The sequence below is a fragment of the Rhyacophila brunnea genome, unplaced genomic scaffold, assembly GCF_057557595.1.
Source record: "Rhyacophila brunnea isolate RB1 unplaced genomic scaffold, BYU_Rbru_1.0 scaffold_20, whole genome shotgun sequence".
Classification (NCBI taxonomy): domain Eukaryota; kingdom Metazoa; phylum Arthropoda; class Insecta; order Trichoptera; family Rhyacophilidae; genus Rhyacophila; species Rhyacophila brunnea.
Genome location: NW_028232860.1, coordinates 23679456 through 23696371, shown reverse-complemented (window position 1 = coordinate 23696371; position 16916 = coordinate 23679456). Strand labels below are relative to the sequence as shown.

The 16916-nt window shown below is 34.7% G+C and overlaps 1 protein-coding gene across 1 annotated transcript; it reads left to right on the top strand.

The window, feature by feature from the left end:
- Positions 1 to 127: 127 nt before the first annotated feature.
- Hrd3 (HMG-coA reductase degradation 3) lies at positions 128 to 16876 on the top strand. The gene is made up of 14 exons (XM_085948324.1): positions 128 to 358; positions 660 to 965; positions 3452 to 3597; positions 4587 to 4677; positions 5324 to 5547; positions 5726 to 5921; positions 6058 to 6212; positions 9386 to 9511; positions 9643 to 9871; positions 10876 to 11024; positions 11853 to 12018; positions 13316 to 13484; positions 13683 to 13887; positions 14772 to 16876. Exons 2-14 carry the CDS (start codon positions 665 to 667, stop codon positions 14910 to 14912), a joined length of 2298 nt encoding a protein of 765 aa, XP_085804450.1. The 5' UTR covers positions 128 to 358; positions 660 to 664; the 3' UTR covers positions 14913 to 16876.
- The last annotated feature ends 40 nt before the right edge of the window (positions 16877 to 16916 follow it).

The window sequence follows — 16916 nt, the reverse complement described above, 5'->3', positions numbered from 1 at the left end:
GTGTGTATACAGCACCTTCTTAAACTTCTAGACTAGTATAATTTTTACACGATACTATTGTAGCGTATAACAATATTGTCTTGATATTAAAAAGAGGAATTATAATGTTTGACGTCTGGCAGTATCTGACACAAAAATATTATCAACAAAAATGTCATACTGCCGAAGAATATAATTTATTGAGAGTGTGGTTATAAGGCTTGAAATAATGTCAAAATGAATTAGTATTTTTCCAAATACCTTATAAGCACCGATAACTCCAAGTTACCGTTGAAGTTTTTGTACACATTTCTCTAACACGCATTCTATTCTTTTTGTATTGACTAGTCTAATCGAAAAGTGACGTCTTGAGAGACACGTAAGTATAAAGTTTATCAATGAAATTGAATTATTCGAACGGTATAGAAGGGACATTATAGCCGGTATTGTTAATTTTGATATTGATAAAATAATAATATTGATTGTTGAAATTTTTAAAATTTCGGAGAAATGGTGACTTAATTGAATAGTAACAATATGCAATTGGATTGTTATTATTTATTGCTGTTTAAAGGCAAGAAACTGTATACACGGAGCCGAAATTTATGTTAGTGCTACAAAAACTATTGAATAAATAAGCAGCAATTCATTATTTTTTTTTTTTTTTATTAATATTTCAGGCACCATGGGTAGATTAACGGAGATATTCATAGGGGCTCTACTCGTTTCAATGGTCTTAGGTGAATTATCAGGACCATTGAATTTGAAGAAAGAGTTACCTAAGAAAGCAGCTGCGGAGACAAATGCGGAAGACGAGTCTCCTGCCGACAGTCCGATGGATAATAACGTTCCCAAGGATGACAATGAGCTCTTAAAAGAATTGGAAACTGTTGAAAAACGAATGAAAGACTTTATATCGAGCATGAAGGATATGGGATCCTCTGGTGGCCCCTTGACTGTTGTCAAACCCCCAGATCTTTCCAAAGGTCGGTATTTAATTTTGCTTTCTATTTGGTTTAGATTTTAGAATAAAGTTTACTTTATGCCTTTCCTGTACGACACACATTAATAATAATGTATTGGATACATTCCTTAAAGAATTGTCTAATCAAAAACTTTTTAAAATAGAGACATGGAACTCGTAAGGTATTTATTTGGGGAAAATAAATTTAGATTTATTTGTTTATTTATTATTTATTAATAAAAGAAAAAAAAATAGACAGTTTTCACAAAGTGCCAACAACATTTAAAAAGATGAGATTCACATCGGAAATGGATGGTTTCACAAATGATTGACAACTGTCAAATGGTAGATTTTCACTATGGAACATTGATATACTACTGGATGAATCATATGCTTCTTAAAATGACGCCCGATTTTCAGCGAGTCGGCCTTTGTTAAAACTTACTGAGTAAGCCCGGTCTAGCTTGCATCTTACCATTGGCGGCTTAATCCGGAAAAACCTAGCAGGTCAATTTTAAAATATATTATTTTAATTTGCCTTTTCGTTGTATACTGAAAAGACGTATTGCAAATTGACTTTTTATACATTATAGAATAAGTGCTAGAAATTGTTATAGGTCGGTACCTACTAACCCTTCAAAAAATGTCCGTTTTTCATAACGCCAACCCATCGTTAACCGAAATTGCACACAACGCGTTATAATTTTTTGTAAATCAGGTCCACTTTTCTTTCTTTGCTTTTTGAAAAATCATCAATCACACGATTATAAAAATTGTCTATTTTTCCCACATATTTTTTTTCAATACTGAGCGTTGCAAGAGCGGTCAGTCTATCCTGGCCCTATTGCGTAGAAAGGTTTTTATTCTTTTGAGAGTGGAAAAACATCTTTCACTTTCAACTGTTGTCATTGGTATGACGCAAATAAATTGGAGAACTTTGATCGACTCGGAAAATGTTTCGTTGAAATTATTGCTGAGTAAAAAATGTAGAAGAGAAGCTGCACTAATAGCGCCATGCAAATCATCTCGTTGATAAAACACCAATAATTCATTTTTTAACTTGATTATGTTTATTTCTTCTAACAGTTTTACCAAATTTACTTGACGTGTGGGAAAATTATTTTTAAAATCAGTGTAATTTTCTTTATTGAACAAATCGGATATAATGAGATGATCGTTGGATGCAAATCGTGCTTCCATTTCCATTATAATTGTATCACAGACTTCAATTGCTACTGCGTGCGTACTAACTGCTTCACAAAAATGTTATAAATCACCAAAAACTCCTTATATATTATTAAAATAACCAAAAGCATTCGTCAAAACCTGTCAACGAATCCGAACCGCATACACAGTTGCGTCTTGAGACCAATTATCTAGTCAGTGTTATCATTCTGTTTCATTTAATTAGGTGAAAAAATCTTTTGTCTCACACTCGGGCATTGCCGATATTACAGTAATTCACGCACCGTTACAAGCTTCGATCTCGTATTTTGTGTTATATCGATCTCTGTCTTATGTATGAGAAACGAGAGAGAAAATTTTATAAAAATATTCAATTTGGGTCAATTTTCAGACTGCCGGCGAACACAATATTTTTGTTCGGGGAATTATCGCCCAAACAAAAAAAGCCCAATAGACTGGGTTGACACAATATCGCGCGCCCTATAATTTCAAATCCACCGATTATTATTAATATTATTATATATGACATTGCACATATTATTAATATTATTATGTCGATTGTAAGGTATTTATTTTGGCAGGTCAATGACCGAATGACCTATAGAGGGAGCCGCCAGTGCATCTTACTCTAACTAATAGTCAGCGCATGACGACTTGCTCTGTCTGTTTTGCGTTGCAGCCACCCTTAGGTTCACTATTCCAAGAACGCAAATTTAGTTTTACAGCCAGGGCAATACGGTTGAAATTCGGGAATCCATGTTAACGGTCTTAACGCATTATACCTACAAGGAAATATTATAAGACGATATTCGTTATATCTTTTGTGGTACATTTTTAAAATGACACTTGTATGGGAACTGCTCATCTAGTAGTATATCAATGCTATGGAAAGAAATAGTTCTCACTTTGTCAATAGATTATTGTAACACTCAAAAATGAATAGGATGGAAAATATAGTTTGCTCGTCATTGCGGTTAAATTACTTAATTAAAAGAATATTTTAACATTAGTATTATTGTACATACATATTATATTCAGATATAAAAGGTAGTAGGTACCTATATAAGTCTATGAAAAACTCATTAAAAAAGAAATCCTGCTAAACCACAAAACTGTGAATTCCAATCATAGTGTTTGTTATTATTAATACTTTGAATGCAATATCTTTAATTTTATTGTTTAAAAAAAATGATTATTACATTAAATAATATGAACGAAATATCCAATCGCCCCTCAGACCCCTTATATATTAGAATTAGACCACATTTTTAGGTGTTTTTGTTTTTTTTTTTTTTAATGATATAGCCTTCTTGTATAATTTAGGAGAGAATTCCGAGTCAGAAGAGTCAGACAAGATGTCAGAAGTAGATTCGGATAATGTGGCTCCGGCTGCAATCTTGGAAAACATGCAAAAGTGGATGAAGATGCTTTCAGATTTGGGACAAGAACTGGGAGCACAATCCTCTGATGTAAGATATTTTTATATCGCTTTAAATATAGAAAGTATAAGGCATTACTATTGTAATCCAGTTGCTCCCAACCTTTTATGGCTTCCCAATCTTTTGTGCCCCCATGCCATTTACTACTTTGAACCTATATTTGAGAAATTATAAAATTTATATTGTATTTTTTGGTAATTTTGATATTATATTTTTTTCAAAACTGGACAGACTTAAAGTTAACAAGATCTAGTGAAATCTAGTCGATAACCGGAAGTCGCTGTAGTTGCATATGGAAGACTTCTCAGTGACTTACCTGTCATGGCAGCAATGCGTGTTTAAATAATGTATCGGCTCTCTTTTTAGATGCCACTCTTCTTCTTCACAATAAACCAAAAGTTTACTAATAATAATTTTAATATCACTCCTTATCGTTTTATATATATTTTTATTATAAAAAGCATCAAATCACGTAAATTGATAGATCCGTACACCACGATAGTGTAAAATGAAATGATAAATTTAGGGGCATTCCTCATTTGAAACGGAAGTACGGTTAACCGCATAGGAGGGGCTTGTTAGTTCACAGTTTTAACACGTAAACAAGAAGATCTTGTTCGACAATAGTATCCCTCGTATTTCAAAGTGTAAGGCACTGGGTTTTCACCCTGGTGCTCTGACTTCGATTCCTGGCGAGGTCACAATTCATTTATGTGATTTTCTCAAAGCCTGGGTGTTTGTACGATTGTTTCACTTCTACTATTACACGCTGTCATTGGGGCCTTCTTTGTCGTAGTGTTAAAAACAATAAGAATATTGTATGGCCGACAATGACTGGTTGTAGATTAATTTTAATTACTTTGAAATAGATATTACGATTTTTGTATCTTTTAGTTGTAATCCTCTCTACACTCATTTGTTTTCTGCAAAAGAAAATGCATTCATCAGAGATTTTCCACTTCCACATGAAACAGACTATATGAACAGGGTTTTTAATCACATTTTGTTTTCTTTTTTAGGAAATTGAAGATAATGCAGAGGAAGCTCTTGAAATGCTGCTACCTCTCCCTGAGGAGCCAGTTGTCGAACTTACTCCGGAAGAAATTGAAAGTAAGAATTTTTTATCAGCTTATAACACTATGCAATGGCATTCTTAATGGCTCATATACAGTGTGACTGATGGATGTACATATTTTTACAAGTAACACAAAAAACCATTTAACTGGGTCCTTTTTTTTAACCCTTACACAGTTTGCAACACCCGTCTATGTCTATGAAGCCCGCAGGTTCCAGGTTCGTTCCCATGGCTGACAAAAAAAACTATGCCCGTTTTTTCCAGCATACAGATCATTTCATGAGGAATGTTAGCCATTCGCCCAACCCATTGGGTACTTGCACTGAATCAAACATACATTGAAAAAAACAACATGCATTTTTTTACATGCATGCTTCATAGATAGATACCAACTTAGCCACCTATTAAAATATTTTTTATTTATTTATTTATTTTATCCAAGTACCAGTCACCTTGTTCGGATATAATTAAACAATGATATTTTATTCATACTTTTGCGATTTCTTCCTGTGTGCAGGATGTAGGCTGGGCTAATGTGTTTATTGTCTATGGTTTCTGTTTAGATCACACCTATTGTATTGTGATATCTTTGGACCCCTCCTACTATCTTTTGTTTCTTGTCCAAATTATCGAACAATACTGGTAATGCAGTATATTTATAGTATTATTTTAATTCAACAGTTGAGGAGATATATCAGTCCGGATTGTCACAGTTGAACAAGAGCCGCGGAGACAAAAAGCTCGGCTACAATCTGATCAACCAGGCTGCGGAGCGAGGACACAAAGAAGCGCAAATTAAGATCGCGTGGGGACGCCTATTCGGCAACCACATCGAACATAATGTGGAACTCGCCAAAAACACTTTCGAAGCGCTGTCGGAACTTGGCAATGCAGATGCACACACGGTAAATATATATATCGAGGCGCGCAACCTTAAATCATGATTTGTCTATGATATCCAATGTGATCGTTGTTATTTTCATGCTTGGAAATGTATTTATTACAATGCTTTGTTTTTGCGTGCAATCATAATGGTTTTCAGTCATGTTCTAACATATTGTGTTATTGACAAAATTGTTTTAGGGTTTGGGTCTCTTGTACGCTTCAGGAATAGGAGTAAATGTGTCGCAAGCGCGAGCCCTTATCCACCTGACGATGGGAGCTCTCGGAGAAAACATTTGGGCGCAGATGGCTCTCGGTTACAGACACTGGGCGGGAGTCACTGTTCCTATTGCGTGTGAAAAGGCCCTCGATTTTTACAGAAAGGCAGCAACTAAGGGTAAGACTTCTAGTTTATTTGCGTCAGTTATTTGTCATAGCTTATAATTTCTTCAAACGAGAAATATTTGTTATTGTAATCCTATAAACATAAATTCATAAATAAAAAGATTCTAATGGCTAATTTGAATTTGCAGTGGCGAGTGAAGTATCTCTTGGAGGAGGAGCCGCGGTCCACCGCATTCGGCTTTTAGATGAGCAGGAGAATTCAGGATACAGCTCGGGTATCCTCTACAGTGACCTTATTGAATATTACCAACTCATGGCAGAAAAGGGTGACATACAAACGCAGGTAATTAACTAACGCATTCAAATTTTTTTTCCACCGCAATACACAAGTGTTTTCTAACTTTGCAACGTGTCCGTATCCTTTGTGAGATATTGGTTTAATCTGAGTACTAAATAGTTTGGACTGTAAATAGAACGAGCCATATGAACTTTTTGTATTGTTACATTTGAGGGTGATCGCTCAACTTATCGATGGGTACTTAATGGAATTTGAATTTAAATTCTAATTGATTTAAATTTTGTATTGTTCCATTTGAGTCCTATTTTACGAACGGGGTTTCGTCTTTCGGCATCTTCAGGCAGTATGCACACTCACCAATTCATATAACTAATTAATTCAATAAAAGGATCTGAAAAACTTCTTCTTTTGACCATGTCCGATCCTGATAGAATCATATCGTCGGCTTAACTAGAAAACTGCTTATCTACAGTTTAGCAAAATGTTCAGGAGAGCATAAAAACTGAATAAAATCAGTTGTAACCAATATCATGTTGTGAATTTTACATATGTTACGTAAATAATAATTTTTGTTGATTTGGCATTCAAATATTAAGAAAAATTTTAACCTGTCTCCCAAAAAACACAAAAAATGCAGATACGTATTATTCTCTTTTCCTTACCAACATAAAATTTGGAGATACGCAGTTTGCGTAACTTATTTTAAGTATGCAAATTTAGTGTGAGGATACTAATACTAATATCACACCCACGGTGGCCGCGCGGCATAAGCTTTGGACTATCATGCCGTGGGTCCCAGGTTCGAATCCTGGGTCTGGCAAGTACACATATTGTTTTTCAATATGTGTGTGAGTCAGGGTATGGACCTAATAGGTTGAGCAAGTGGCTGACATCCATTTCTCGTAAAAACAAAATCTGTTAATTCAAACCTCTACTCTGTGGAGGCCCATATGATCCTATTAGGATCGGACATGGTCGGAAAAAAAAAAAAAAAATACTAATATTACCCAATTATCAACACACAATGAATGTAACAGCATGATATAACAAGCTGAAAGAAGTACCTACATAGCAAGCTTTTCTCCTACCAAGTATAATCATAGGAAAATAAGTTTGAACTATTAACTTATGGAAGAATAATATTTTATTAAAATGTTAACATATAAAATTTTTACAAAAATAGTTTCTTGCACACTCTGACATATCTATTTCTGCATTTTAAGGATAGCACAGTGGAAGTTGATCTTCTTGATGCTTTTTTCGTACTGGTTTTTCTATTTGTTGCATTAACTGTTACAATCGTATTAACCAACACTTTCTTTTCTGCCCAAGATAACTTCCAAAAAATCATTAAACATAACTCTCCTCTCTTCTGATATCGACTGATATTTTATAACAGAGCGATCTTTCTTTGAGGAACTGCAATTAAACCTTTCTTTCAGTGTTCTTTTCTCTTTGCCGATGCCATACTTCCATTTTCCATTTATTTTCTTTTTTCCTTTGTAAGATTCACCCTTTTCTCTCTTTTTTGCGATTGCCCATTGGTTTTTATCCATCTGACCCGTTTGAGATCTTCGTTTATCAACTGTGTTATCTTCAGTTGACAGACTAGCATTAATCTGTACCTCCTTTTTTGTATGTATTCCTTCCACCTGCTCTGCAAAGACTAACACATCGTCTAGCGAATTGTTATTCGAATCCATTTGGATGTAGTTTTGAGTCTCCACTTGCTCAATCAAACAATGAGTTGTCTCTAAAATGTTATTTGACTCCATTTGGATATAGTTTTGAGTCTCCGCTTGCGCAAACAATGAGTTGTCTTTTCTTCATAACCATTTTCCACCTGTGCTACCGAAATGCAAATTTCACCTAATTCAAGATTGTTTGAATCAATAATTGTATTTACAGTCCTTGTCTCCACTGGCTCAATTTTCTTTGTGAGACTACCATCATCATTGACGACGTAATTTTTAAGGGCATTCATAATTTTATGGGCTCTTAACGACGACATGGTTGATTTCTGTAACATAAAAATTCAATGTGTCACTAACCCCTTCCGTGAATTTTAATAAAACAAGTAAATAACCATAATAATATTTATTATCAAACTGTAAATTATTTTCTATACTTTTGTAGTGTCAGTAATTAAGTTTTAGTACAAGAAATGGGATCAACAAAAATAATAATATCATATTAATCGTATTACAAACGCCCGCAAACTGCGTATCTACTGACACACTCTTATGAGAAAAGTAGGTATCTACCACAGTGAATTTAAAGTTCATTTTAAACATGTAAACAGCACTTTTTCATATAAACTTAATATTTAATGATATTATAATGACATAACATACCTCGAATAATGTGAAGATTCGTTTAAAAACACCAAATTTGAGCAATTGAACTAGTCTGAACAGGAACGTTGCTCGCTGCTCGCCAAACTTAGAGCGAATGAAAGCAGATACGCACTTTTCTTGTCACTAATATGATGTTAGAAGTTACGCATTTTTCTAAAGCGAAGATTGTGCAAATGCCATATTTTTTTTAATTATACGTAGTTTGCAGTTCGATGACGTATAAAATTCTCTACAAAATGGCGTTCTCAACTTTTTTTCGACCAAATACGTAGATAAGCAGTTTTCTAGTTAAGCCGACGATATGGGTCTCCACAGAGTGGAGGTTTGTATTAACAGATCTTCGTTTTTATGAGAAATTTATGTTAGCCATTTGCTCAACCTATTAGGTCCATACTCTGACTCCAAACACAAATTGAAAAACAATATCTGTATTTGTCGGACCCAGGATTCGAACCTAGGACCCATGACATTGTAAGCCGATGCGTAAGCCGCTCGGTCATCATGGGCAAAAATTATTATGAACTAAAAGAGCAAGTATGTATAAACACGAATCCAAACACACTCATATTCTAACATTGCGGTTTTTGATGGATGCAGGCACAAATGACTTACAGCCAATTAAGTCATCTTAGTAACCCCCTTTTCAGCTTCACTTTATTTCTGTCATACAAGATCTCTTCCACATTTTTGTTGCGTAACCCATCATAATACATTTTTAATTCACGTAACCCTGATATAATTTTAAAATCAGTACCTACTCAAAAACATTTAAAAACACACCCTTTGGAATTCATTTGCATACAATGTACGAGGGTTATATGTGAAAAACGTGTTGTTGAAATCGTATGTTGTTTGTTTCAGGTTGGTCTTGGGCAGCTGCATTACCAGGGAGGTCGTGGAGTCACTCTGGACATGGAGAAGGCCATGCACTACTTCAAGCAGGCAGCCAATGCAGGGAATGCAGAGGCCATGGCATATCTTGGAAAGGTAATTTACAATATTGTTCGATTTTGGTGTTAAATATTGTATAGTCTGGTAAAATTTCTGATGCCATCTACTCTTCAAAACTTTGAAATTTGAACATAAATTTGAAATCGTTAACTGGCTGTCCATTTCAGATTCACCTGCAAGGCAGTGACACAATAGAGGCGGACAATGAGACAGCGCTGCGCTACTTCCGCAAAGCAGCGGACCTCAACAATCCCGTGGGGCAGTCGGGTCTGGGGCTGATGTACCTGCACGGGCGGGGCGTGCAGAAGGACACCAATCAGGCGCTCAAGTACTTCAAACTCGCCGCCGATCAGGGCTGGGTCGACGGACAGTTGCAGCTGGGGAATATGTACTTTGGTTTGTAAATAGTTACATTGACCTTAGGTAATCCCCTGTCTCTAATATAAAGAAATGGGCTCATGCATTATACCTTAGAATGGGAACACTCCTTTGAGTGATTAATTCTATGTTTAACCTTATTACCTTCACTATTCTCCTATCATAACACATGACCTCACTTATGCATGAGGCCCTTAATATAAAATGTGCAATAACTTCTCCATAATTTTTAGTAAAGTACAAATTTAATGTGTCATACAGTGAAACCCTGATTTAACATTTTTGAATACCGACATAAACCTAAATTATGGGTGTTAAAAATCTAAAATTTTTAAATTTTTTATAATCAAAATTCACACAAATTGGTCAACTTGTTCTTTTTTGAGAATATTTCTTTTCTTTAGAACCAACAATGTTTTTCTTTGCTGTGACATTATAGGGGAGTAAACAAAAAAAAAACACAAAACTACAAACTTTTACAATCGCGTTGTAACCTTGATCCGGACTATAAATAGAATCCACACATGTGTCTAGAATTCATTTTAATGATGTCACCTATTGATTTGAATGTATTTAAATTAATTGGATTTTTAATTTTAATACATAGTTTTAATTGAATTTTGAATATTTCTGTCATAAATTGCGGGAAATAAAAATGTAAATTAAATGAATATAGGTACTAAAATGGAACGCAGACTACAGAAACTACATGCAAATAATGGAAAAATGTGAATTCTGGCAACATAAAATCTGGGTTTCACTGTGTGTCATTGTGTGTCACTATGGGTATTGAAAGCGGTTGCTCTATAGCATTTTACCTTTACATATATGTACACAAGTTTGCTGGTTTTTTATTTACATTTAACATTTTTTGTTTGATAAACCTGTTGTGCTTAAAAATTGAGCACTGAATAAATAGCTCTCGGATATTATTGATAAATAATTAAAGAGTAGAGAATTGGTAATAATATTATGTATAGAATAGTGAAGTATTTATGTATTACTCAATTTTCTATTTTCAGGTGGCATTGGTGTGCGACGTGACTTCAAACTGGCCAACAAATACTTCTCCCTGGCCTCCCAGTCGGGGCATGTCTTGGCTGTGTACCACTTGGGGCAGATGCACGCTCAGGGAATGGGCATGATGGCCTCCTGCCCTACTGCTGTTGAAGTAAGTGCCACAGCCGATTCTCTCGTCATAATATAGAAGAGTCTCGATTATCCAAATTTAATGGGATTGTGGGAGGGTCAGATAACTGAGAACAACGTATATACCAAACTGCTGGAAACTAGTTATTAAGCGTTGTAGAACAAATGAAATAAATTTATTATACTGAAAATGTGTCGCTTGACTACTACGTGGTTATGAAATTGATGAAGTATCAAAACATTGCGGTTACAGGCTTTAAACTGTCGGCATTGCAAATATTTTTTTGTCATGGTAGAATAATGCAGAATATTTAATTGGGATTTTACTATGAAACACATTAAATTTCAGTGATTATGATTGCACAAAGTTTTTATCACTGGCAAGTATGTATACATATTTAATTTACATTTCATTTGAAAATAGGTACTATCACCAAATGAAAGAAATCAGAATGCGATCAATACAATTTTACAAAAGGGCTTCTATGATGATGACATGCTTTCTGTCTTCATCATAATGCTCCACCCTTATCCACTAAGGGAAATGGGAGCCTTCGTGTGTTTAATATGGAAGAAACTGACCTTCTTTTTCAGGCATTTGAGCATCCCTTCATCTGCAGTTTGGACTTTGACGTCCGCCTGTGGAGATAGTCTTTTTACCTCAATAATTCACGTATCTTTTAAACGAAAGTGGCACTGCTGTATATCGTGTTTTCACTTTGTAATAACCAGTACCTTCAAAACATTTGCCAACTGTATTGGCAAAGAGGTATTGCCACTCTGTCCTCTTTTATCCATTAAAATTTATTGATTGAATCTATATTCAAAATATATGTTGATTTGATTTCAGTTGTTCAAAAACGTTGCCGAGCGTGGAAAGTGGGGAGAGCAACTGATGCTGGCTTACAATGATTATAAGCAATTTGATGACAACAAAGCGTTTGTGCAGTATGCCATCATGGCGCAGCTTGGTTATGAAGTTGCGCAGAGTAACGCGGCTTTCCTTTTGGATCGAGGTAACGCAGCAACATCATTCTATCTATTTGAACCGGGAATGAATTATCTCCCTATATATACCTTTTTATAGCCTCTTATAACCTCCATGCCGTAAAGTGATGGTGGGCAACCCGTTTTTTATATAGTCACAGATGTCTCAAGTAAGAAATGATATTAGCCATACTAAGTAAATTTTCATTACCTACGTCCTACATATTGGTCAATATGTATTGTCACTGTAATCGGAAAAATGCTAAAACATTTTTTTTGTAAACTAGAGAAAAAGGTAAAATAAACAGACCCAAACACATGTTTGAAAATATGTGTTAGACACGAAACACTCGAAACACGGAAATATGATTCCTATGGAATAGTACAAAACATTCATAGATTCCATCAAATGCTCTCAGTTGATAGTATCGTTTTTTGCATATATAAGTGTCAGGACAAAGAGTATGTAGTGGTGGGAGTAATGCATCAAATACTTCCAATGATATGCAGAAAATGTTAAGCCACATTTCGGCATAGGACATCAAGAAAGATTTTTATTTACTGTAGTAGCTAGTAAACTCAAATTCGCTATACTTACTTGTGAGTGGTGACAGGGTTACCAACCCTTGCTGCAAAACGATAATTATAACTATTTTCATTTGAATGAGTATTAGATATGCATTCAATTTCTTGTCAAATTTACATGGAAAACAAGTAGTACATAATATGAAAATGAAAACATATTGTGACATAGACAAATACGCGATATATGAAAAAAAAATGTTTACTCAACTGTTATTTTACGCAGAATCTTTGGCATGCTACGTCAGTTTAAAACTACCAGATTGCCTTGGTAGTCAACAAATTTAATTACAATTTTTTTATTCAATACTGAATATACACATCATTTAAGAATATTAGATTCTTTATTACTTATCTTTAAATACTTCTTTTTGAAAGCTCAAAGGATAAAAGCACTCACTCAGTGAACGATGTGAGTGAGACTCTGTCAACAAAGATTTATCAAAATTATGTATTTTTGACAATAAAACTTAATAAGTATGACGTATTACACGTAAGGAGATTTACTTCTGATACGATGATAAATAACATGTAAACCTATAATTATCTGTTAAAAAAATCCTAGAATTTCTTGGACCGCCTTGGACTCCTTTCAAAACTAAAACATGTCTTTCGTTTGTTGGGTGAGGTATTTAATAATAACTATGCCATCTGAGGTCTCTTCAAATTCCGTCAATAATGACTACAATCTTAACAATATGTGTGTTTAATTTTATTCAATGTTAATCTCCGTTATGTTTCTAGGCGATGTGACATTATTCGGCGGTCCACCCGAGGACTATGTGCGTGCTCTGACATTTTGGAGTCGAGCAGCATCGCAAGGATATTCCCCGGCGCAAGTCAAACTTGGCGACTACCACTATTACGGCTTGGGAACGCCTGTCGATTATGAAACTGCTGCAAGTCATTACAGGTGAGCCGTGCAACAATTTTATTTTAAAATCCTAACTTGTATATACACCAAAGAATTTGGACTATAAAAAGGAGTCCATTTCTGTTACGACAATTGAAACTATTTTGCAAGCGCCACAGATATTAAGATGCCATTCTAATTTTATTAGTAGCACTACACTAATCCCACATCCATAATGCAACATTTGTAATTACGCAGATTGGCGTCGGAGCAGCAACATAACGCACAGGCAATGTTCAACCTGGGTTACATGCACGAGCAGGGTCTTGGGATGCGGCGAGACGTCCACTTGGCCAAGCGATGCTATGACCTCGCAGCTGAGACTAACACGGACGCCAAAGTTCCAGTTGCCCTCGCCCTCTTCAAACTGTTCCTCATCTTTAATCTGGAGTCACTACACGATGTGAGTTTATTTCATTATCCACATGCTCTGACTGAGGGGGGACATAGAAGAAGAGATTTTTGATTGTTCTTTATCACTTTTTATTTGGTTAATTATGTATCTTTTATGTTGAAAATTCATTGCTTTAAGCAAGTACCTAACTAAGTTAAAAAAGGTTGCTTGTGGAGGTTCTATTAGCAGACACGTTTTACTAGGAATTGTTGTTAACAACCTATTGGGTCCCTACTCTGGATTAAATTCACATTGAACAAAACAACATTAATTTTTTAACCAGTCACGTGTTTGAATCCGTAACCAACGGGTATTCATACAAAAATGGCTAAATGTGGGTGCAGTTTCTATATATTTTGATGTGTTTAAATAATTTAAATAAAAAATGTACCTACTGTCGAACAAGAACTTCTTGTCCACGTGTTAACACTGTAAACTAACAATCCTCTCCATCGCAGCTAATCACACTTCCGTTTTCAAATGAGGAACGCCCCCAAATTTATCATTTCAATTTACGCTCCCGTGGTGTACGGATTTGTCAATTTACATAATTTAATACTTTTTATAATAAAAATATGTCTAAAACAATCAGGAGTGATGTTAGTATTATTATTAAAACTTGTGAACATAAATCGCGCAGAAGGCGATCCAAGCTTTGTGAAGTCACTAGGTATCTACCAGCGCCGGCTTCTTTTGTAGTTTATGAATGCCATGCTTGTTTCGGGGATTTTTACAATAGTTTTCAGATTTATGTTCTATTCTTAAATAGAACGTGGCCCGAAAAATGTTATATAACCATATAACGAGTAATGGTTATAACGAGCAAATTCAGTCGGTCCCATCCTCTTATAGTCAATGTATGATGGTAAATATATCTTTTTTGTTAATTACAGAGCCCGATATCCATCTTCTTCTCAATGGACGAGTCGTTCATCTCAAATTGGGACATCTATCTAATAACAGCTCTCACCAGCATCCTGGGGGCGGTGATCTACTTCAGGCGGCCGGTGGCGCCGCAGCCCCAGAACCAATAAGCAAAGCTTCGCTCTCATCTCACTGTGTTCAAGTGATCAATAACATACAAACGTTCAATTGCTATTCACTGAGGGCGCGCTTGATGAAACATCAATGTTAATTCAAACATCCACAGACTTTATGTTGTCAGTTTGAAGCTGTGTTCTTATGGGTTGCCAACAGTCTCAACTCGAAAACCTTAGAATTAACATAACGGTGTCATAAATTCTGTATTGTAATTGGTAAATACTTGGTAGGTACTAATTTGCAATCAGTTTTTAACATAAACGAGTTTTTATTAACAATTTGGTAGAGACTACCCAACTACCGTGATGTGTGCTTTTGGATTGAAAGTGTATAAAATTTTAGCACCGGTAGTTTAAAATATGAATGAATTTGACGTATCGTCAGTAATCAATCTGAAATAAATATTTATATTCACACCTATAGATTTATTTTCTTTTACATTCTAGTTTTTTTTATTATATCTAACTCATTTTTTCCATTGACAAAATGTCATGTTCTTTGTCTATGTGGAAACAAATTATCAATTAAATTGTGCTTATCAAGGTATATAGTAGATAGCAGAAACACTAATATAATGACAGTCCCTACGTAAGCTCGAACATCTATCAAAAAAGCATTTTTTGCTAAAACACTTAAAATACTTCAGAAAATTAATTAATTTCAGAAAAAAATGTACGTAAAAACGGACAAAATTGTATTAAATGAACCATGTAAATACAGATATGTTAATATGTCCGTCTTTACATTAGGCCCCAGACAGTCACATAAACAGATGAATGTCAGTTGTCTTTATGTACATACTCCGTGCAGGTGACCATTAGTGAATGTTAGAGTTGCAAGTGTATTTTTTTGTAAGATAATATACCTCTAAACAATTCAAATTATGATGATTTCGATAGTGATAATTATAATTGCTAATAATTGATATCACTTCGTCCCATGTAAAGTGAGACATGTGGTAGTTGTCTCATTAATGAATGTTTGAAAGTCGACGTAAAGTTGGACAGCTACAATTACAATTCTGCCAAAAGTATATAATTTAAAAAGAATGTAATAATTTGTAAAAAAAACTATGAATAGTATTGTTTATAATACCCACCGAATTTCAGGTGCCTAGTAATGAAATCATAGAAGTTCTAAGATTTTTTACTTCAAATTGCTCTCCTGTAAAATTGAATTTTTGTAGATGTCCGAGTTTACGTAGGAACCGTCAATATATATTAAATATCTTTCTTTACCTATTCTATTTCTGCATATTTAACATATAAAAACTAATACACTAAGCACCTGCGCACATACATTTGACGCACCACTACCATAATCTGAATTCAGAAATGCCAATAAAATTGTATTCGCTTTTATGCACACACTCAGTTTACACCGTAGAGTCGAAGTGTTAAAAACTCAACCATTTCAACTATTCAATCCGAAACATAGTACATTAGACAAAGTAACAGTGAACTTCAGAAAAATAATATATATAAAACATTGGGTACATTCATCAATAATTCGAAATAAATCAATACATTCAATTCACGTAAGGATGTTTCTTAATGTGAGATGTTATTTCATTATGATTGCTGTCCATCGTAAGTTTTATGCTCTGTGATTAGGCTAGCTGGTCCGTTGGCCACTTGAACTAAAAATGACTCGCACACCATGGTGGCTTTCACTTTGAACTACAGCGACACTCGTGCTGAACGACTTCCAACATTGTTGCAAGCACTCAACAACTGTCTTTTCAGCAAACAATGTTACATAGACGCTATCTGTAGCACTACCTCAAGTCACATGTGTTTTGTGGACCTCAACTAAATCACATACACATGTGGGTGCGAATATGTGTGACCCACTTAAAAATTATTACTTGTGTAAATGAATGTTTGAAATAATATACAAACCTACGTTACTAATGCAAATATATAAGAAGTTCGCACTGGCATTTTTAAATTACCTGAAAAAGAAGTAAATAAAATTTCTAGCTTCTAAATATAAAT

Bases quoted from the DNA above. Each gene is read 5' to 3' on its own strand.
- Hrd3 (XM_085948324.1), top strand. From the start codon at position 665: ATGGGTAGATTAACGGAGATATTCATAGGGGCTCTACTCGTTTCAATG. The intron at 11,025-11,852 runs GTAAGTGCCACA...ATTTGATTTCAG, and splicing joins CCTGCCCTACTGCTGTTGAA to TTGTTCAAAAACGTTGCCGA. The intron at 13,485-13,682 runs GTGAGCCGTGCA...GTAATTACGCAG, and splicing joins ACTGCTGCAAGTCATTACAG to ATTGGCGTCGGAGCAGCAAC.